At 49.5% G+C, this 21067-nt stretch overlaps 1 protein-coding gene across 1 annotated transcript; it reads right to left on the bottom strand.

Annotated features, from left to right (window-relative positions):
- Positions 1–392: 392 nt before the first annotated feature.
- On the bottom strand, positions 393–20783 carry LOC111154911 (interleukin 22 receptor subunit alpha 1). Its single transcript, XM_022514867.1, has 7 exons — positions 20597–20783; positions 16221–16353; positions 15134–15312; positions 13320–13495; positions 7149–7287; positions 3105–3226; positions 393–2199 (listed from the first exon to the last, which is right to left on the bottom strand). The coding sequence occupies exons 1-7, from the start codon at positions 20637–20639 to the stop codon at positions 1249–1251; spliced, it is 1743 nt and encodes a 580-aa protein (XP_022370575.1). The 5' UTR covers positions 20640–20783; the 3' UTR covers positions 393–1248.
- Between the last annotated feature and the right edge of the window lie 284 nt (positions 20784–21067).

The following is a 21067-nucleotide window of genomic DNA, read 5'->3' as shown; positions in this document are numbered from 1 at the left end:
TGGGGAAGGAGATCTTCAGGGAATGCCACCGCACTCCCAAACAACTTCCCCCTGCAACCTCAGAGAGAAGGCTCCATTTGTCTTTGGACCCTGTTTCCAGAAGGCCCTGCCGTCCTTCCACCTCCCCCAGGTAGTCTAGCCCCTCTGGCCTGGCCTCGAGCAATCCTGAGAAAATCAGGATAATTTGAGCCCACGAAAAAATGCCCCATGTGAAGCCACCCTGAGCTGGGGGAGTGGGTCATTCACCGTGCGGCCCGATTACAAAAAATCACAAGGGGACATAGCTACATTCATTGGGCACTGCCCACGGGCCAGGCCCCATGAAGTACTTTATAGACATTGTTAACGTCATCCTCACCACAACCCCGTGGAGTCGGTCTTACGATCCCCATTTTACAGGTGAAGAAACTGAGGTTTTGAGCAGTGATTCATTTCCTTGAAGTCATACAGCTGGTAAGTGGTAAGGTGGAAATTTGAACCCAGATGAGCTGAACCCAAGGCTGAGTTTTCAAAGTCTTGAAGTGCGTACTCTTTCTTGGGGGCCGTGTGCCTCCCCCCCAACCCCCGTTCCTTACGAATCCTGCTCTCCGGAGAGGGTCTACAGCTTCTGCAGGCTGGAAAGGCCTGTGTGTTCTCCCTCACGGGTAGACCTGATTTTCCCCTGGGGTAAAGCCTCTGGCAGAGGAGCCAGGTTGAGACAGTGTGGATTTTCAACAGCGGCTTGGTGGGGACTGAGCCCCAGGCTGCACCCCTCCCTGGAGTCTTGCCATCGTGCTATCATGGGCCAAGTTCTGGTTTAGCCCAGCCTGCTGTGGGGTGTCCTTTCCAGGCTCCGTTTCTCAGGAGGAGGTAGAGACCTCACTCTCTGTCTAACTAGCTTATGAAACTGGCTGGGAGTGGGGTGAACTTCGTGTCCAGCCTCTTAGGAGCCAGTGGCGCTGTATCTCCGTGAGGTCTCCGTGCATTAACACCCAGCACTCTGATGGTCCCCTCCTGCCCCGCGGAGCTCATCTGCACGTGCCGCACACTCAGAATCCTCCAGCCGGAGTCCTTATCATGCCGCTTTGCTCCGACACCTTGCTCAGCCGTGGCAGGGGCCCCGGGTCCCTCTTTCCTCTGGTTCTTTCAAGAGAATTCCCCTGAGGCAAGGCTGCAGAGCACGTGGCAAGGTTGGGGGTGGGAGTGATGGCCAACGATGTGAGCTTGGGTGGGGACAAGGAGGAAGCCCCGACCTGCCCCGTTCTCTGCTCAGGCCTCCCACTGCACGGTCAGGGCCAGGCCTCTAAAGAGAGAGTCCAGTTCTGTGGGGGGCTCCAGGTCTAAGTCCTGAGAGGCTGGGCTCTGGGCCTCCATCCCAGACTCAGGACCCTCATCCTTGGGACACACGAGGGACTCCAGCAGTCTCCAGGGACTTGGTTCCTGGTCTGTGGGGGAACATGGGAGGGAAGGAGTGTGCAAAGGGAGGGAGACCGGGTGGCCCTCGATCTGGACAGAGGCGAGAAGGGGGAGCTGGCCCTTTAGGTATGATGGTGTCCCAGGTTCCCCTCTATGTAGTACCCTGGGGTCAGGTGCTCTGTCCTTGTGAGCTCCCAGAGGCTGGTGGAAGAAATTTGCTTCTTGGGGGTCCTTCATATCCAAGGAGGTCACCCCTTGCAGAGGAAGGCCACCTGGGATATGGGTTTCAGCTGGTGCCTTTTTCTGGAGCTGACCTTTAGTCCTGCGGTGTTGGGGACTAGAGGGTGTCACGGGTGGGGAGTCTCTGCCAGAGCCTTCCCCGCAGGTCCCATAGGAAGGCCAGCGGTCTGGAGCGGTCTGAGGGGTGTAGGAGGGAGGCTGAACCTCAGCCATGGCCTGTGCAGTGTAGCATGGAGTTTTAGCTTCGGGGGTTACTTGGGGCGCATAGGACAGGGGCTTGACTTCAGGGGCCGCCTGGGGTGCGTAGGACAGTGAGGTGAGCGTCTGCTGAGGTGGCACTCCAGAGGCCCGGAGAACGGAGACGTCTGGCTGCCCAAGATAGGTGATCTCAGACACACTGTGCCGTGGTGGGGATCCTGGGGGCTCCCTGGGCCCAGAGACCTTGACTTGGGAGTACTGGACGGGCTGGGCCAGACTGCTGGGGCTGCTCAGGTCAAAGACGGGGATCAGCACGTGTTCCTGGATGAACCGCAGAGGCTGGAAGGTTAGTACTCGCTGGACGTTCTGTGTGGGGACAACAACAGTCAACCCATTAGGGCACGTTGTAAGATCCCTGAGGGGCCGCGGGTGGTTGGGTCCTCCATGGGGAGGCAAGGGGGGATGGGGTAGACCCCTGGGGGGACTTTTCAAAATGCACATGCTGCACATCCGGTTGGTTTTCCAGAGACTCCTCTCAGTTCTGGGCCTCCCTGAAGGTGGAGGCCGTCCCTTCTAATGATCTAGAAAGTAGGTGACTCAGATTGGAGGTTACCTTGGGGTACACTCTCAAGGTGGTGGCCCACACAGCTCCTCACTCGTGGGTCCCTAAAAGCTTGATGGAAGGGGCCAGTTGTGAAAGGATAGCAGATAAGGGGAGGCCGGGAGAGTTCTACAGGAGATAGCTCATGTGGGCTTTGATATTGAGCAAAATGCCCTCAGGCTCCCCTGTCCCTCACATGATAACCAAGAACCAGCTCCTAGAGCCCCAGACCTGTCAGATTGGGCCTCTGCGGCAGCCGACCTGCTACTTCAGCAGAGAGCCAGTGCGTGCCGCCATAGTGACTGCCAGTGGGACTTGGGTGCTTTATATGGGGCTTAGTCTGCACAGGGACCCCTCAGTCCCTCGCAGAGGTAGAGGCTCTCCCAGGTCCCACGTTCCCTGCCTAACGCGGATGCTTTCAAGACAAGTGGGTTTCTACTCCAAGCCCACTAGTTCCAATCACCCACCCTTCTCCAATACACCCTGCTGGGCCATGTCTTCACCAACTTTAGGTTGGAGAGGAGAAATGAGGCCGAATTTTCTACCCTGTGTGCTTATTCCTGCCCTTGAGGGAGAGCCAGGGGTCCCTGGGCCCGTGTCGTCTGCTGGTTTGGGGATCTGCCCCCCTTCCCACCCTGGGACCTCTTTTGCCCCAGGTCCAACTGCTCACCAGGGAGTTGGGAGGCGGAGGCGGCTTGGAGACGTATCTGTAGCTCAGGTAACAGAGCCCCGCGACGACGAAGCCCATGGAGAAGAGGATGGCGCCCGAGAAGGAGTATGTCCACGTCCGATCTGGGGGAGCACAGGGGCCAGAGCAGGGAGACTGAGGCCAGGGACCGGTCTGGGCCCGGTCCTGTGTGGTTGCTGCGGGCTGGGTGCTTCTCCTCCCTGCCCTCTCTGGCCAGGCTTGGGAAGTCCTCTCCTGCCCCCAGGGTGTGCCGGGCTGGGTCAGGAGCACGAGGAGAGGGCTGCGTACTAGATGTCTAAATATCCAGAATTTATAAATCGTATTCGTATACTCAGTAACATATGTGTATTCTCCTGCCCTGACAAATACACTTTTGATCACAACCTAGAAGGCCAGGTTTGAGTTTTGAATTCTTGGACTCCTTGGGGTCCTGTGCTGAACTGTGGAGGGACAGGGAGAGCCTGCCATGGTCCCCTGGCCCACCTCGGCCCCATCCCTTCCTGCCAGGGGTCTCGTGCACGTGGATGTGGACTCCTCTGCCCACATGGCCAAGTTCATCCATTCCCCTCAATACGGAGCTGCCTGTTGGCCGCCCTTTGGGCTGAGGTTCTGCACATTAACAGAGGATCTCCTCCCTGGAGGAGGGATGCAAGGAACAGATCCGTTAGACTGGACACAGGCTCAAGGCATTTGTTCAGGGAATCTCGGGGTTCCAGGAACCCAGAGTGTGGCCTAGAAGGGAGGTCACAGGCTCTAGTGGGACCTGTGCATTTTGACCTTCAGACTCCTCTTCATCTTGTGGGGAAGGCCATGGCCAGAGCAAGGCCAGAGTGGATCTTTCTAAACAGGCCTCTTTTGCCTGGGTCTGAGGTCAGCACGGCCTCCCTGCAGGGGGCTCTGGGCAGAGGCAGAGCCCCCTGCAGGGAGGCCATGGCAATGGGAGGGGCCTGCCCTCCTCGCCCCACTGTAGCGGTACAGGGTGGGGGGCGGGTGTTAGGGAAGACCTTGCTCTGGAGGGAGCCTGGGGCAGCACCACCCTTTCTCAAGGGGAAGCAGAAGGACGACTGAGGGCTTCAGTGTGGAGCCTTCTCCCTGTGGTCCCGCATCTTCGGGATGGCCACAGCCGGTTCTTGGTGTGACACACTTCCTGCCCCCATGGGACTGGTTGGGGGTGTGGGTTGAGGAAGCTATAGTTGGGTTTTTGTTAAAACTAGTGACTTGTGTTCTCCAGGGGTTTGGACTCTCCAGGCCACCCTCCTTTCATTCCTTCTGGTGGCTTCAGCGTGGGGTGCTGGTCACCAGCTGCCAGTGACCTTGGCAATCGCTGTGAACCCTGGGAATCGCTGGAGCTTCCACTTCCAGCTCCTTCCCAGCCCATGAGTCTTGGGCCTCCCTGGGTCAGCTTCCCACTTCAGTGACATCCTGTCCCCCATCACGTCATACTCCCGTTGCTACTCCAGGAAGAACACTCAGCCAGAAAGTCTCTATGTGACATGCCTAATGGTATGGGAAAACCAGTGCTCCTCTGGTGGGGTAGGACAGGGACTCGGACTACTTCCATGTGCCATTTCACACATGGGAAGGCAGGAAGAAGTAATGGAAACAGCTCTGGAGTGTGTGGTGTTAGAGATCTGGTTCAGCCACCATAGGCTGAGAAGCCTTCTCTCTGCTGCACGACCCTCTCTGGTCTACTCTGTATTAAAAAGAGTGCCAGTAGTTATGGAGCTCTTAACTGTTTGCACTGTGTGGTGTGCTTTACCTATGATATCCCACCAAACAGAGAGGGCCAGAGATGCTCTCTTCTTAGGGATGATGAAGCTGAGTGTCAGAGAGGCTGAGTGACTTGACCAAGGTCACACAGCTACTCATGGGAACCAGGCTTGTCATGTATACCTACAAAGCTCTCCTCACAGGCACCGCACAAGGATGCCTTAGTTGCCTAATCTGTAAGAACAGGATATGGGGTGAGAGTCCTTTCCAGTTTCAAGATACTGGGATGTTACTCCATGACATGTCTAGGAGTAGACAGACATCCCAAGAGGGAAAGTGGGAATTCTGGACTCCAGGCATAAGAACAGACCACAGGCTATGGAGTCAAGGGCAGGATATATCACTTTGAAGTGGAAATAAGAGGAATAAATGTGCAGTAGAGAGGTCTAGCTGTGAACAAAATTGCAAGGTGCGGTTTCAAGATCAGATGAACTAACTGGGTTCACTGACCAGCTGTGTGGTTACTGTTGAGCCTTTCAGCCTCTCTGAGTCAGAGTTCCTCCTCTTGGGGATGAAGCTACCCCACCTACAGGGTTCTGATAAAAATTCAATGGGACAATATATGTGGAACATTTAACAGTGTCTGGCAATGGAGTGGGTACTTAATAAATGGTAGGAACTGTTATTCACATACTTTATTTTTAAGGATGATGTGTCTTCTCTACGTCAGCAAGAACTAGCCAATAAGAAATGTGATTTATATGAAAGCAGCTACGGTCTTAGGGGGAAAAAAAGTATCACATCAAGAGCTAGATCACGTAAGAACAAAAGGATAAGCGTGGAGTGGTCTTCATGTTGTCAGAAAGCAGGGTTGGGGGACAGGCGGGGTCAGGAATGGGCAAGATTTTTCTGGTTCCTCCAGGGGAGAGGGTCCCAAATCATATACAGGCTCCCAGCGTGGTGCCTGCAAAGTCAGTTTCCTTTTTCAGTTCTGCTCTTGCCAATTTCTATTCTGGTCTCCCCGGTGGAGCTTTCCCCAGGAAGGGCATGCCTCGTGCAAGCGGCCAGTGCTGGCTGCTCTACCCGGTACCTCTTCCCCTGAAAATTCATGTACTGGACTTGGCTGGAGAAGTCAGTCTCTTGTGAGCTCTTGGGGCGACTGGTGAGTTGAGTTTCTGAACAATACCAGGGACCAGAACCTATGCGATGACGATTCTACCAAGCAGCACTTGACCCTAGGACTCTGCCTCTAGCAGGCACCCCGTCTCTGTTCATCAAAACTGAAATTGCCTACTGACATCATTACTCTGAAGCTGATGACTAAGGAGGAGACTCTTTTTTCCAAATCCACCGGACCCACTACTATCACTTTCATCTTCTAAACTTGTAGCTCTGAGCATTACAACATTTCTATCTCTGTGAACATGAACGCTAATAAAAATATCATATGCTGCTTAACGATGAGAGTCGAGTTTCAGTGTGCTAGAGGAAGGGAGCATGGGGCACCATCTCCCTGAGCCGATGACTCAAAACGATTTCGATGGTAGTGCCCTGGTGCTCCTGAATTCAGCCTAGTCCTATCCTTCGCCACCTGCATGTCCTTGGGCAAGTTACTTAACCACTCTGAACCTCGGCTCCCTCAGTAAAACAAAGCAATAATCACAGACGTCTTGTAGCTGGTTCATGAGGATTGCACTTAGTGGTGCCTGGTCCCTGGTTGCAGAAATGTTAGTTCTCGGGGTGCCTGGGTGGCTCAGTCAGTTAAGTGCCTGCCTTAGGCTCGGGTCGTGATCTTGGGGTCCTGGGATCAAGCTCCACGTTGGGCTCTCTGCTAGGTGGGGAATCTGCTTCTCCTTCTCCTTCTGTGCTTTCTCCCCCCCTCTCTCTTTCTCAAATAAATGAATAAAATCTTAAAAAAAAAAAAAGAAATGCTAGTTCTCATCACTATCATCACTGTTACTACTCTTTGACTTTGGAAGATATTGAGGGAACTTTTCTCTGCTTTCCCTTCTGCATATTATTTCCTAGGATATCTCACCTGGATTAATATTAAGCAAATTTGCTTTGCCAGGGTACACAGAAAGCTGGCCAGGGACAGGAAACCCAGTGGGCTGGAGGGCGGGGATTAAACGTGTTTAATGATAACCCATCAGCTAACTCAGTGATGGATTAACGAAGACTGAATTTGGTAACACAGTAATAATCCTGCAGTTGTGTGAGCACTGCCAAACCACACCTGGGTTACAGGGAAAGAGAGCACAGGGCAGACATTCGAATTCAGGAGTCCTGCCTCCCTCTGGTTTCCGCTGAACTTACCTGGCAGTGTCTTCACTCGGCACACGTAGGGGGCGCTCTCTTTGGACCAGTTTGGAACAAAAATCATGGTGGTCCCAAGGAACTCTGTGTCAGGGGTCAGGCCAGTGAACTCGTAGTCTCTCTGCTTCCCTCCAAGGTGCTGAATTAGACAGAGAACCCAGAGTGACTCCTCCTAGTCATCAGTCTCCACTTGGAGCCCAAGTCAGCCTGCGCACACGTCTGCCTGGGTCGCTGTGCTCAATACAATGGTGCCACCAGCTACCCAAACCAAAAACTGGTGGGTCAGTCCATAATGCTCTGTTCTTATTTCCCTACCTTCTGCGCCATTACCATCACCATCATCACCATAGCTACCACCATCACCATAACTATCACCATCACCATAACTATCACCATCACCACCAACATCATCATTATCCCTCCTTCTTCTAGCTCTTCTCCTCCTCCTCCTTCTTTATCAAACATCAAAAAACCCTGACTATCCATCCCTCTCTTGCCTTCCTCATTGCTTCTGCCTTAACTGGGCCTCACCATCTTGAGTCTGGACTCTGGCAGTGGCTTCCTCACTGGTCACCTGTCTCTGGTTTTGCCCCCGTCGACCTCTATATTCATCCTAGTGCCAAAGGGATATTTCTAAAAGAATATTATCATTCCAATGCTAATTCCAATGTTCCCCTATTTAAATCTTTTGATGGCTTGGCCCATATCATGAGATAAAACCCCGGTCCCTGTCTCCCTGTCCACTTCTCTCTCTCTATGGCCCACCTGGCTTATGGGCTCCACCAATGCTGACCACCCATTGTTCCTGCTGCATCTTGCCCGTTGAAGAGCCCTTGCTCCTTTGCAGTTGCTCCTTCTGCTGGAACTGTTTTTTTTTGTTTGTTTGTTTGTTTGTTTTTGTTTTTTTAACTCTCGCTTTCTGGTGTGTCTCTAACCTCTTGACCTTGAAATCCTCCTTTGGCTGCCTTGTTCCATCATTCTGGTACTCATCCTACTTCTCTCTTCGGTCTCAGCGCCTCAATTCTGTTGTTCTGCAAGATTTACTCTTCATCCAGTTTTTTCTCTCTCCACTTATTCTCTCACCGAGTGATCTTATCTGGCCCCATGGCTCCTGAGATCACCAATGTGTAGAAAACTCCAAACTTAGCAAGAGCTGTCAGGTTGGACGTGCACTTTGAGCTCACTGCTGGATGGCACCCTGCGGGCATGTCTAACTCAGCATGTCCAAACGCGCTGATGTCTTCTAGAAGTCTGGGTCCCGCCCCCTCCCAAACCTCAAACCTGCACCTGTGTGTGATTCCCTAGCTCTATTCATAGCATCTATCTTGTTCCAGTATTCAAGGCCCAGAACTTGAAGCCATTTCTGGCAAAGCCCCCTTCACATCTCTTCTATCTAATTGGCCTTAAGTGACCCATAAACCTTCCTTTAAAGGGCCAGGAGTTGTGCTCTTAGATGTTCAAAAACTAAGAATTTTCTTCTTTGGTTTTTTGCATTTCAGGTACATCTTCACCTTTCTGGGCACATGGAAACCAGGGTTTAGGGTTATTTTTATTTTTATTTTTCAAGGGTGGTGTGAGTGGGTGAAGTACAGAAATAGATTTCATGACTTATTGTTTTGTGTCACTCATATGGTTGAAAGGGCACACATTAAAGATCGTGTGACACAATCCAGCAGAGTTGCTATGGCCCAAAATTCCTCCTTTCCCAGATGTTGTACTGCCTCTGGCCTGCTTCAGGCCCAGTCATTTCCAGCCCCTACTATTGCAGTGGGCCCTAACTTTCTACCCTGATCTCTCTTTCATTTTCACATTTGATCTCTCTTCTTTCTGCTCCCAGTAATTTACAGCTTCTTTGGATCAACCCTCCCTAAAGCAACAACTATAAACTCTGGCCCAAATAAAAACCCATCTGTCAGCACTGGAGAATAAGCAGAAGCAGGCAGATATTGGAGAAAGGAGGCAGGGAAAGTCATTGGGTGAATTTCTCGTCTTTTATGTTGAAAGCAGGCCTTCACCTTGTGGGAAGGTTTAAACCTAAATAGAAACCTTGTAATCGGACTGGTTTGAAAAATAAGAAGACAGAGTTCTGGGCAATCCTAACAGCTAGAAAGTGAGGTGAGAGACCGTAGATAGGAGAGATCCACAGAGAGGGACGCCCAAGTTCTGATTATAAAATTGGCCCAGATCCCAGCTTGGCTCTTAAAGCAAGTAGGGTAAACTCCAAGAAGCCCAGGTAAAGGTGAAAGAATGGGACTGAGATTTTGGAATTTGAAGTTCAGCCAAATTATCTACCTGCTAAAACAAAACAAAACGAAACAAATCAATAATCTTCAGAGGAATAGAACAGAATCCAGAGTCCCTCAACTATACCATTCACAACATCCAGGCTACATTCCAAAATCATTAGACATGCAAAGTAAGAGAAAATATAATCCACATTCAGGAGAGAAGACAATTAATGGTGACCTACACCAAGATGACCAAGTACTGGAATTAGCAGACAATGATTTTCTCTCTCTCTCTTTTTAAGGTTTTATTTATTTATTTATTTACTGGAGAGAAAACGAGATTGAGAAAGCGTAAGTACGGGCAGGGATAGAGGGAAGGGCAGAGGGAGAGGGAGCAGGGAGCCTGATGAGGGGGCTTGATCCCAGGACCCTGAGATCATGACCTGAGACAAAAGCAGATGCTTAACTGCTTAACTGACTGAGCCACCCAGGCACTCCCAGACAATGATATCCTACCAGCTAGTATAAATATATAAATATATAAATATAAATATAAATATATACTAGTATAGTATACTAGTAGTAGTATAAATATAGTATATATAATATATGGTATATATAGTATAGTATATAGTATATATAGTATAGTATAATATACTAGTAGTATAAATATAGTATATAGTATATATGGTATAAATATAGTATATATAGTATATATATAGTATATATAGCATATATAGTATATATAGTATATATATAGTATATATAGCATATATAGTATATATAGTATATATAGCACATGTATAGTTCATAGTATATATATAGTATAGTACATAGTATATATAGTATAGTATACTAGTAGTAGTATATAGTATATAGTATCTATAGTATATAGTAGTAGTATATAGTATATGTATAGTATATAGTATATATAGTAGTATAGTATACTAGTAATAGTATAAATAGTAATAAATATGCTCAAGGAAGTGAAGGAAAATGTGCTTAGGAAGGAAAATGACTAGGAAATCTCACTAGGATGTAGAAACCATGAAAATTGGGAATGTTAGAACTGAAAAATATAATATCTAAATAAAAATCTCACTTGGTCTTTTTTTTAAGATTTTTTTTTAACTTATTTATTTGACAGAGAGAGACACAGCAAGAGAGGGAACACAAGCAGGGGGAGTGGGAGAGGGAGAAGCAGGCCCCCTGCTGAGCAGGGAGCCCAACGTGGGGCTCGATCCCAGGACCCTGGGATCATAACCTGAGCCAAAGGCAGACGCTCAACCACTGAGCCACCCAGGTGCCCCTGAATGGTCTTAATAACAGATTGGAGTTGAGAGAAGAGTCAGAGCACTTGAAAACAGTTTAATAGCATAAGAAGAATTAGCAGTGATGGTCACACCATGGAGCTGTGCACTTTCAAAGGGAGGATTTTGTGGCATGTGAGTTATATCTCGAATAAAAAAGGGCAGGGATGTCAGAATGCTGTCTTCAAGAGATGCATTTTATTTTATTTTATTTATTTATTTTTTTAAATATTCCATTTATTTATTTGACCGACAGAGATCGCAAGTAGACAGAGAGGCAGGCAGAGAGAGAGGAGGAAGCAGGCTCCCCGCTGAGCAGAGAGCCCGATGCGGGACTCGATCCCAGGACCCTGGGATCATGACCCGAGCCGAAGGCAGAGGCTTTAACCCACTGAGCCACCCAGGTGCCCCAAGAGATGCATTTTAAATATAAGACACAGTTAGAGCGACAATACAGGGAGGAAAAAAGATATGGCCAGCAGGGGTGCCTGGGTGGCTCAGTGGGTTAAGCGTTTGCCTTTGGCTCAGGTCATGATCTCAGGGTCCTGGGATCGAGCCCCACGCCAGGCTCCCTGCTCTGCAGGAAGCCTGCTTCTCCCTCATCTTCTGTCCTCCCCCACTGCTTGTGCGCTCTCTCTCTCTCAAATAAATAAATAAATAAATAGAATTAAAAAAAAAAAAGACACACCAGGCAGATTGTGAGTGTGAGAGGCTGGAGTGGCTCTATGAATCACAGGTATTCATATAACAAGTGGACTTCACTACAAAGAATAGCACTAGAGGGAAAAAAAGGACATTTCGTAACGATAAAAGGGTCGATTTATCAGGAGGCTGTAACAATCAGAAACGTGCATGTGTTCAAGAACAGTGTTTCAAAAGGCATGAAGCAAATCTGCACAGAATTAGGAGGAAAAGAGACCAATCCACAGTGCTAGCTGGAGATTTTTAACTCTCAGCAATGAAAGGAACGATAGATCTTCTCCAAATCAGGAAAGACACAGAAGACCCGAGTCACACGATTAGCCACCTTTATGGAACGGATATTTACAGAGTGCTCTGCCAGACAATTGCAAGACACACATTCTTTCCAGGTGCACGTGAAACGCTCACTAAATGGGCCAGATGCTGCGCCATAAAGAAGAGCTGCAAACAAGCAAAGTGTGTTCTCTGACCACAAACTGAATTAAGTTGTCAGTAAGATATTCACTGCAGCCCAAATATTTACTAATAGGTAGTGTGATAAGGTCTTGTCTTGCTCAGTAATCTCTAGTTGCTCCCCTGACTACTGCCATGGATAGAACTTCCTCTACCACCCCAGACCTCTACCTCCCAGCCTGTCCGGCCAGGCTTACCTCCCTTGCCTCCTCTACACCAGGTCTCCAGCATCAGGGTGGGTAAGAAGCACTCCAGCTGCCAGCTAAAAACTCAGACCCTAGAGGTGCTGTTGCAGAATTGCATTGAGTAGACTAGAGGAAGGCCCAGGCCCCTGCATTTTAAATAAATATTGCTGGAGATTCTGATGCCATTTGGGGCCAGGTTTTGAGAAACTGGTCTGCATGTCTCCATGCTCCAGCCAGGCTGGGCAGTTTTGTGCTTTCCAGGAAGCTTTTAAGTTTTCCTGCTTCTCTCTCTCCGATCATGGTGGGGCAGTCTAGGGCAGGGAGGGGAAAATGTGGGCTGTGGACCGTGCTGGATCTGAATTTTGACCAAGCTATCATTTGCTGACCAATCTTGAGCAAGTGCCTTAACCTCTCTGAGCCTCTGCTGTCTCATTCAGAAGATGGAGAAGGTAGCCCCTACCTCATAGGGTTGTGGTGAGGGATAAATGATAGAGTACGCATGTATTATTGACTGCCTCAAAAGTTGGTATTGGCACTAGAAAGTTCTTCTGGAAGTTTTTCCAGAACCTTTGGGCTGCCATCTCCCCTCCCACCCATCTCCCCTCCCACCTCCCTGCCCCTGCTCCACTGCACACAAATCTTTATTTTCCTCTATCTATAGCTATTTAAAGTCTTATTTAACTCCTTTCCCATCTACTAGATTCTAAACCTCTTGGGAATAGTCATTCAATGGAATTATGGACCCTGGCGCATGCTAAGGAGAAAATACATGTGTTCTGGATACAAAAGAAATACCTCATCTATTATTTGACCATTTATGCCCCTGCCTTCCAACTTTCATTGTTGGTGATCTTAAGACCCTGCCGTATCCAGTTCCTGCCAATGGAGGAGAACCAGCAAAAAGAACTGCAACAGTAGACATAGATTTCAGCATTTTCCAAAGTGGACATCTGAAGATGTGAGTAGAGGTTGCTCTCCAGAATATTATAAGGCATTAGGCAAAAAAAAAAAAAAAAAAGTTAAAAAATTATGCAAAATAAAAGGAGTTTCTCTGGTCAAGAAATTTGAGAGAAGTCATATTCAATGAAATGACACTGGAGTCTTGGCTTTGCAGGACTTGTCAGAGACTTTAGCAGGATCTTGCCTGTGTGATCTACAAGAGAGAGGGCTGTGTTTTGGAACATTTGGAAAATGTTAATTTATATAAAACATCTCCTTTCTACTTGAAGCCATGAAGATGACGGAGAAATGAGCTCCCAGGGAGGGATGGACCAGAGACACATATATATTTACCATTTGGTAGGTGTGGTTGACTTGGAGCTCTAAACGGTAGAACAGATCAGGGAAGATGTCCTCCAGGGTGAGCCGGTGGCCATCCCCTGCTTGGACAGGTGTGGAGGTGGGATGGATGACCATCTGGATGGATCTCACCTTGGGGATACAGGTCACATCGGGTGGCTTGATGGTAGCTGGAAAAGGGAGAGAGAAAAACAAAAAGAAAAGGCTAGAATTAGCCAGGAGTTTCTGAGGTTGCCCTGGACCAGGGGACATGACTGACTGCCTCCCCTCTCCTCCCACCCCAACCCCAGCTATGCTTCTGAAAATAGCAACTAGACAAATAGGTGAGAAGAGTAAAGTGCTTCTAGCAACCGGTGTTTGGGTTTAAGGCTGGCAAAAGGGTGACCAGAGGTGAATGGGCAGAACCCAGGGAGAGAGGCACTGGCCTCCTAGATTAGCCATGCCCCTGTCCCTGCCTCCACAATCCCTACCTTGAGTCCGCCCAGAGCACCCTTTCCCTTGGTTTATTGGCAATGATAGCTTTGGGGACTGACGGTTCAGTAGCATAAACTAAGTAATGTTCGGGGCACCCCAAATTATTGATTTGGCCTCAAAGGCCAGGCCTGAGACTTCAATCTCTCTCAAAACGTGATCTTCCAAATAACCAAATAATCTTTACTGGTTTATAGACCCTCTTAGGAATTTGATGAATGATATGGGTCTTCTCTTCCCCAAAATGTACCTATACAAAAATTTGACTTGATTTTGGGGATTCATGAGCCGTTATTCCCCATGAAGCGAATTTATAAAATTCCCTCAAGGGCCCATTGATCTCCGAGATGGATGATATAGGAGCTAGAAGGATGTTCACTTCAGTTTTGTTTACAAAATTGAAAAACTGAGTTAAAGTCCTCAAAAAGGGAATTGGGGACATAAATTAAGATAATCTCCACAGAACAGATCATTTTGCAGCCGTGAAATGTCAGGTTGCAGAAAAGTGCCTAACGACGTGGACAAATGTTCCTGAGGGGCGTTGTATGAAAACCCCCCAACCAACCAGGTCACAAAAGAGTAGAGACTGTTGCTAGCAGCTATGGTGATGTTTTAGTGTTCATGTTATTTTAGGCTTCTTTCTTTTTTCTTTGTGCATTTCTATATTTTCCAGATTTTCTACGACAAATATGTGTTAATTGAATAAGCCAAGAAAAAAAAATAACTTGTTTAATTTTCTTTTTTCTTTTCTTGGAAAGCCACCTGGCTGTGAAGTCCCTTAGTGAACACCACCGCCTGCTCAATTTGCATGGGGAGTTTGGTGACTCATATTCATTCATTCATCAGTTATGTTGTGGGCCCTGCTCCATGCCAGACCCTACGAGAAGGACCGAGAACGTGGGATTCCACTGCCTCAGAGGCAGGTGGGATACAGGCAGGCAGATGCCATCTCTGCAGATGGGGATGGGAGCTATGAAGACAATGTACAGCTGACCGTGACAGAGAGTAGCAGGTGGTGACATAGTGAAATGAGGTTGTTGGGGCTGAGAGTGGGGACACCTACTTAGGAGGTGATGTGGAAGCCTGGACCAAGACTAAGGATTAGAAGAGTCAGGGCCAGAGTAGGGCACTGAGTTAGGAGCCCTTGGCTGGAGTCCAGAGGCCAGAGGAAGGTGATCTGACCTTGGGAGGCCAGGATGGAGCTGGAGAAAGACCGCTGGCTGTGCACAGATGCTCTCTAGTTGGGACGACCTTCCCTAAAAGCCACATCTTGAACTGTCCCCTGCCCTTCGGGGCCTCCCCCCGCCCCTCCCATGCAGTGAGGGGTGCCCACTCACTCTGTTGCAGCGAGGTGAACCGGTCGGTCATCTTGGTGACTGACCGGCCTCCCGCGCTGATGGCAGTTACCCGGGCGTAGTAGGGCTCCATGAAGTTGCCCGTTTCCATGGTCAGGTTGCAGGATTTCCGGGTGATCCGCTGGCAGCCCTCCTTCACCAGCCACTTTCTCTCCCCATACCTGTAGGCACGGGAGGGGCCGGAGCACACCTTGAATGATTGGACCTGGCACCAGGCCTGCGGTTTATTAATAATGATAATGACATCTAATATTTACTTAGCACATTCTGTGTCCCAGGCCCCTTCTGTGACTGATCTGTTAGTCCTCACAATGATCCCGTGAGGTTCAGACATGGTTCTCCCTCCTTTTCGAATAAGGACGCTGAGGTTTAAAGAGGTAAAATTGGGACCGGTGTGGATTTGAACCCAGCCAGTCTGAATTCACATTCTGGGCTCATCATTACCATAAGCCTTTGAAGCAGGCACTATTATCCCCGTTTTATGGATGAGGGAACTGAGGCTGGGAAGTGACTTGCCACAGGACAAAATGGCAGGATCAGCGATGGAACCCAGGTTTGCAGACCCCTAAGCCCATGCCAACTTCCTCCTCTGTGTAGGAAGAGGGGCATGGGCTTGAGGGGGTGGACACGACTCTTTGTTGACCTAGTCTCCCGGATAACAACAAAACAATTTCGTTACCTGCCAGGCACAAGCCCTCATGCCTATCTTGTTTAATCTACCTGACGATCCTATGATGGAGGTCCTCTTGCTAGGCTTACTTTATGGGTGGGGAAACTGAGGCTTGGCGAGATTATCGCATTGCCCCAGGTTATAAAGGCCAGAGAGCTGGCAGGTAAGCCTGGGCAGTCTGACTCCAGAACCTGTCCTTTTAACCATTATTTTATCCTCCCTTTGCAAAAGAAACCACAAAGGAGCAAAGGTCCTGGCAGGGTCTGGTTCAGGCTGTGTCCCATCATTCCGGGGGTGGTGGGGGTAGGGAGAAGGAAAACATAGGGCAGAGGGGGATTTTCTTGGAATGGTTGGCTTCAGAGCAGAATCCGAAGAGGTTGTGTGGAGAGGGAAGCCTACGTTTTATACTCCACGCTGTAGACCAAGTCTGGGGCGCTCTCCAGCCCGCTGTCCCACGTCAGGATGTTTTCGAAGTTGCTGGACTGGAATTTTACGTGCTGAAGAAGATCTGAGGTGTTCTCAGCAGTGTGAGCTGTGGGAAGTGGGAGCAAGGTGAGCAGACGGGCACAAGGATCCTGCCCCCAGCCCTCCAGCAAGCCCTCCGATGAGGAGGGTGGGACCGGCACCCACCAGGGACTCTGGGGCTGACCATCTCTGTCCTCCTTTGCTTCTTTTTAAAATTTTTATTGAGCTATAATTCGCAGCCCATAAAATTCACCATTTTAAAGCTTGCATTTCAGGGGTTTCTGAATATATTCACGAAGCTGTGAAACCATTACCGCTATCTAATTCCAGACCATTGTCATCACCCTAAAAAGGACCCCTGTGTCCATTAGGAGTCCGTCTCTCTTCCTTCCCTCCCCCCAGCCTGAAAGCAACCACTAAGCTGCTTTCTAGGTCTACGGATCTTCCTATTCTGGACTTTTCAGATGATTCATATGAAAAGTGTCTTTTGTGTCTGGTTCCTTTCACTTAGCACAATGTTTTGGAGATTTCTTCATGTAGCGTGTGTCAGCCCTTACTTCCTTTTCATGGCTGAATAGTACCCTGCTGTGTGGCTATTCTGCAATTTGTTTATCCGTTCATCAGTTGAAGGACACTGGGGCTGTTTCTACTTTTTCGGCTATTATGAACAATGCTGTGGTGAATGTTCGTGTGCAAGTTTTTAAGTGGCCCTATGTTTTCCCAGGTGTAGAGCTCAGAGTGGAACTCCCGGGTCGGATGGTAATTCTGTCTGACTCTGTGAAGAACTGCCCAGAGCTTCACACTCTTTTCCAGAGCGGCTGCAGCCCCTGTGTCCCCCTGTGTCCCCGCCGGCCTCGTGTGAACGCTGCGTCTACTCCACACCCCTGACCACACTTGGGGTTGTCTGTCCTTCCCTTCTGAGCACACCTGAGGCGGGCGCCCTCACCCACGGGATACTGGAAAGACACTCAACTACACATTGACCCTTCAATGAAACACCAAAGAATGACTTTCTCCGAGTCAGTAATTCCAAGCAAGGCTGGAGAGGACGTTTGTGAGCTCCTGCCTCTCTGTGGGCTGAACCAGTCCCTGCCCATCCTGCCCAGGGAGGAAGGCAGAGCACAGACTTCACCTGGGGAGGGGGGCTGGCGAGCCACAAGGGAGGGGCCACTGCCCATGAAGCGATCTTGAACTATAAATGGGAGACTTCACTTATGAAACTATTCTCTCAGCCTTCCCCGCGTGGTCTGTGGAAAGGAAGAGGGGTTGCAGGAAAATGGCGGCCAGAGCCGGCAGTTGGCTCTGAGCATGCTCAGAAGGGCCTGGCTGGCTGGGGTGGGAAATAAGCAGGTGCAGACCTGGTTGGGTCTCCAGTTGCGTCAAGGCCTTGGGGCCTTGAGTGCATATGTGTCTTTGATGTGTGTGTGCCTCGCTCCACCCCGGACATAGTCATGACCACCAACAGGGCCAAGGTGTAAGGGAGCGGATCATTATTTACTCCCCACTCCAAGCCTACATACAATATCTCGCAAGAGGTGTCCATGGGCTTAGGAGGCCCCTGGGGATGGGGAAGAGTGTTTGGACAGCCCAACCCTGCTGTGTATCCACTGGTTAAATCTAAGGCCACATTCCTCTTTGAATCTGAGCTGGTCAGCCCCAACAGCTATAGAAACCTTTGTGTTTAAGGCTTCCTGGAACTCCTAGAACAGGGCCTAGGGACATGGGGAGGACATGTCTTACTGCCTCTAGCCAAAGTGATGGCTATGCTACTGAGCCCTGAAGTGTGGCTGACTTCTTGTTTGGTTTTGAGTCTGGGCAGAATTGGGGTCTGTTCTGGATTCAGGGCTCAGTCTTAAGATGAGGGAGAGAGTCCACCTGAGGTCAGAACTGAATGGTGGCTTCCAGTGGGGTTGATAAAGTTAGGGCAGGAGAGAGGGAGGGTGGGATTTGAGAGAAGGCTAGGGTCTCTCTGGGGTTGGGCTTAACTACCGCTAAGTGGTGGGGTAGGGGCAGCACTGGGAAGGTTGCTGGTTGGGGTCAGTATCCTGGCAGGCTAGTTGTGGTGGGGGAGCCTGGTGGCTGGGGCTGGGACATGCTCAGGAGGTAAGGGGCCCAGGCTGGAAGAGGTTGGCATCATTTTCCAAGAGGGAACTGAAGTTGGCTTCCAGAAATGGAGTAGGTGAACCTTGGCTGGACTCTTCTTTAGGGGGGCATTGAGGGCTAACAAGATCTCTCCCTTGGGGCACATGGGTGGCTCAGTTGGTTAAGCATCTGGCTCCTGATTTCGGCTCAGTTCATGATCTCGGTGTCCTGGGATCAAGCCCTGCGTCGGGTTCTGCGCTCAGTGCAGAATCCGATTCGGAATCTCTTTCTCCCTCTGTCCCCCTGCCCCCTGAGCTTAAGCGTTCTCTCTCTAAGAAATAAATAAATTCTTCAAAAAAAAAAAAAAAAAAGAGATTTCTCCCTCTCCTGCCCTGCCCATTCTCCCCCTGCCCCAAGCTATAATGTATTCCTCAGCCTGCGTTGTTTCCGTACTTCCTGGGTGAAAGTCTACATTGTGAAATCCTTAGGGACACATGTGTTGTTTAGAAACTGACAGACTGGTAGCTTCTATGAAAGGAAGTTTCCACATTCATTTGGAAAAACAATTTTATGCCAACAAGTTAGGAAGATAAGGAAAAACAAACAAAAATAATCCAAAATATTCTCTAATCAGCCTGAGAATGCCAGGGCAGTGGAGATCTGGTGCCCCAAGAACCTTCTTGTCTTGTAACAACTCCTAAGGTTGCTGCCCCTTGGTCCCCATCCACAAGGATCCAGAGCCTCTAAGATTTCCAACCAGAATGGAGTCTTTGGGGGAATACAGCGAGTCTTCCTCACTCATCAAGGGCCCAATGCATTGGGAATGCCAACGCTGGATGCCAGAGTTGAACAGACTTGAAGGACCCAGATAGCAGCGGGAAACACTGAGATCTCACCAGCTGACAGAAAGGACAGCAGCAGAGAGGGCTGGGAAGCTCCGGCCCTTATGGGCTTCATCCTGCCCTTGCGCTAGAAGGGGCCTTGCAAGGGCCATCTCTCCCCGCTCTTCAGTCCGGACAATACGTTCACTTCCTGAGAAAGTTCCCTGAATTTTATTAAACGTCTTAGGGAGCAGAGAGCCAATCTGGGATCTCATGTATCTATCTGAAAGTTCTCTACAATGTTAAATCAAGAAATCCATTTTATTGGATTTTAAAACTATGTGCTTTTGTCCCGTTTTCAAAAGGGCCCTGATGTTTTTAAGATCTTTTAATGTAGCAGACCTGGCCCTTCTGGGAGAAAATGTTCTTTTACTTTATTTCTTAAAAATTTTTATTTCCATTCGATTTAATTAACATATACTGTATTATTAATTTCAGAGGCAGAATTTAGTGATTCATCAGCTGCATATAATACCCAGTGCTCATTACTTCAAGTGCCCTCATTTATGCCCATCCCCCCAGTTACCCCATCCCCCACTCACCTTCCCGCCAGCAACCCTCAGTTTGTTTCCTAGAGTTAATGCTCTTTTATTTATTTATTTATTTTAAAGATTTTTATTTATGTATTTGAGAGAGCAAAAGCGAGCACAAGTGGAGGAAGAGGCAAAGGGAGAAGCAGACTCCCTGCTGAGTGGAGAGCCTGACATGGGGCTCAATTCCAGGACCCTGTAATCATGACCTGAGCTGAAGGCAGACGCTTAACCGACTGAGCCACCCAGGTGCCCCAGTTAATGCTCTTTTAAATCTAGTGTTAGGGGTCAGAAGAGGCCCCCACGGGTGGTGGAGAGAAACAAAGGGCGCCGTCAAGTTTTGCCCATCTGTCCTTCTCCCCCCTGCCCTTTTTGGGCCAGTGCCGACCAGAAGCGGAAGAAGGGATGCTATAACTCTCAGAATTATTCCAGGGGTCCAAGGATGTCTGCCTCCCTCAAGCCTATTCTCCATCCACCGAGGTGAGGGCTTCCGGCACCCCAGTTCTGACAGTTGGCTGCCTCCCCAAGTCTTGAGGTTAGTGGAGTCTCTGGAAGAAGCCAGATCTGAGGGACCCACTCATCCTCCCCAATACCTTGAGGTGTTCCTCAGTTCTCCGGGGAAGCTTGTCCCCCAGGGAAGCACTGGTGGAGAAACTGAAACTGGCCATCTGGAGCTGCGCGCGCGCGCGTGCGCGTGTGTGCGTGTGTGCGTGTGTGTGTGTGTGTGTGTGTGTGTGTGTGTGTGTGGGTGTGTGGAACCCTGGTTAACCGTGCTGGGTGTTGGGGGAGTTCAGACCACAGGGCAGTGGGCACTCACCGGCCAGGGATCCCGCGGCCAGGATGGTCAGTAGCGTCCTCATGGGGCCGGGCTCAGAGCCCTCTTTTGGCCTTGGCTCTGGGCTGAGGCCAGATGGAGGGCTGGGAAGCTTTGCCGCCTCAGAGGCACTGGGCTCCACCTGGCCACGCCACAGGGGCGGGGAAAGGAGGGGGAGGTGGGGCCTGAGCAGCGGGAGCGAGGTGCAAAGGTGTCCGGTCTGTGTGCTTCGGAATTCCAAGTCCTGGGCAGGATCCAAGGGAGTTCCCTTCCCACATGCAGAAGACAGTAACAGTGACAGGCCAGCTCGTTTATCTGGTCTGGTGACTGATTCCACCCAAGACTCTCCAGCGCTTTATCAGGAAGCTCAGAGGCAAAAAAAAAAAAAAAAAAAAAAAAAAGCAGCAAAAAATTGACGCTGTGTTTCAAAAACCTGCAAGATGCATGTGACTTTTGTCCCTGTGATTTTATTGT

The sequence above is a fragment of the Enhydra lutris genome, unplaced genomic scaffold (assembly GCF_002288905.1).
Source record: "Enhydra lutris kenyoni isolate GAN:26980312 unplaced genomic scaffold, ASM228890v2 scaffoldscaffold38, whole genome shotgun sequence".
NCBI classification, from domain to species: domain Eukaryota; kingdom Metazoa; phylum Chordata; class Mammalia; order Carnivora; family Mustelidae; genus Enhydra; species Enhydra lutris.
Note: the sequence above shows the minus strand (reverse complement) of the source record. Positions and strands in the feature narration are given on the sequence as shown.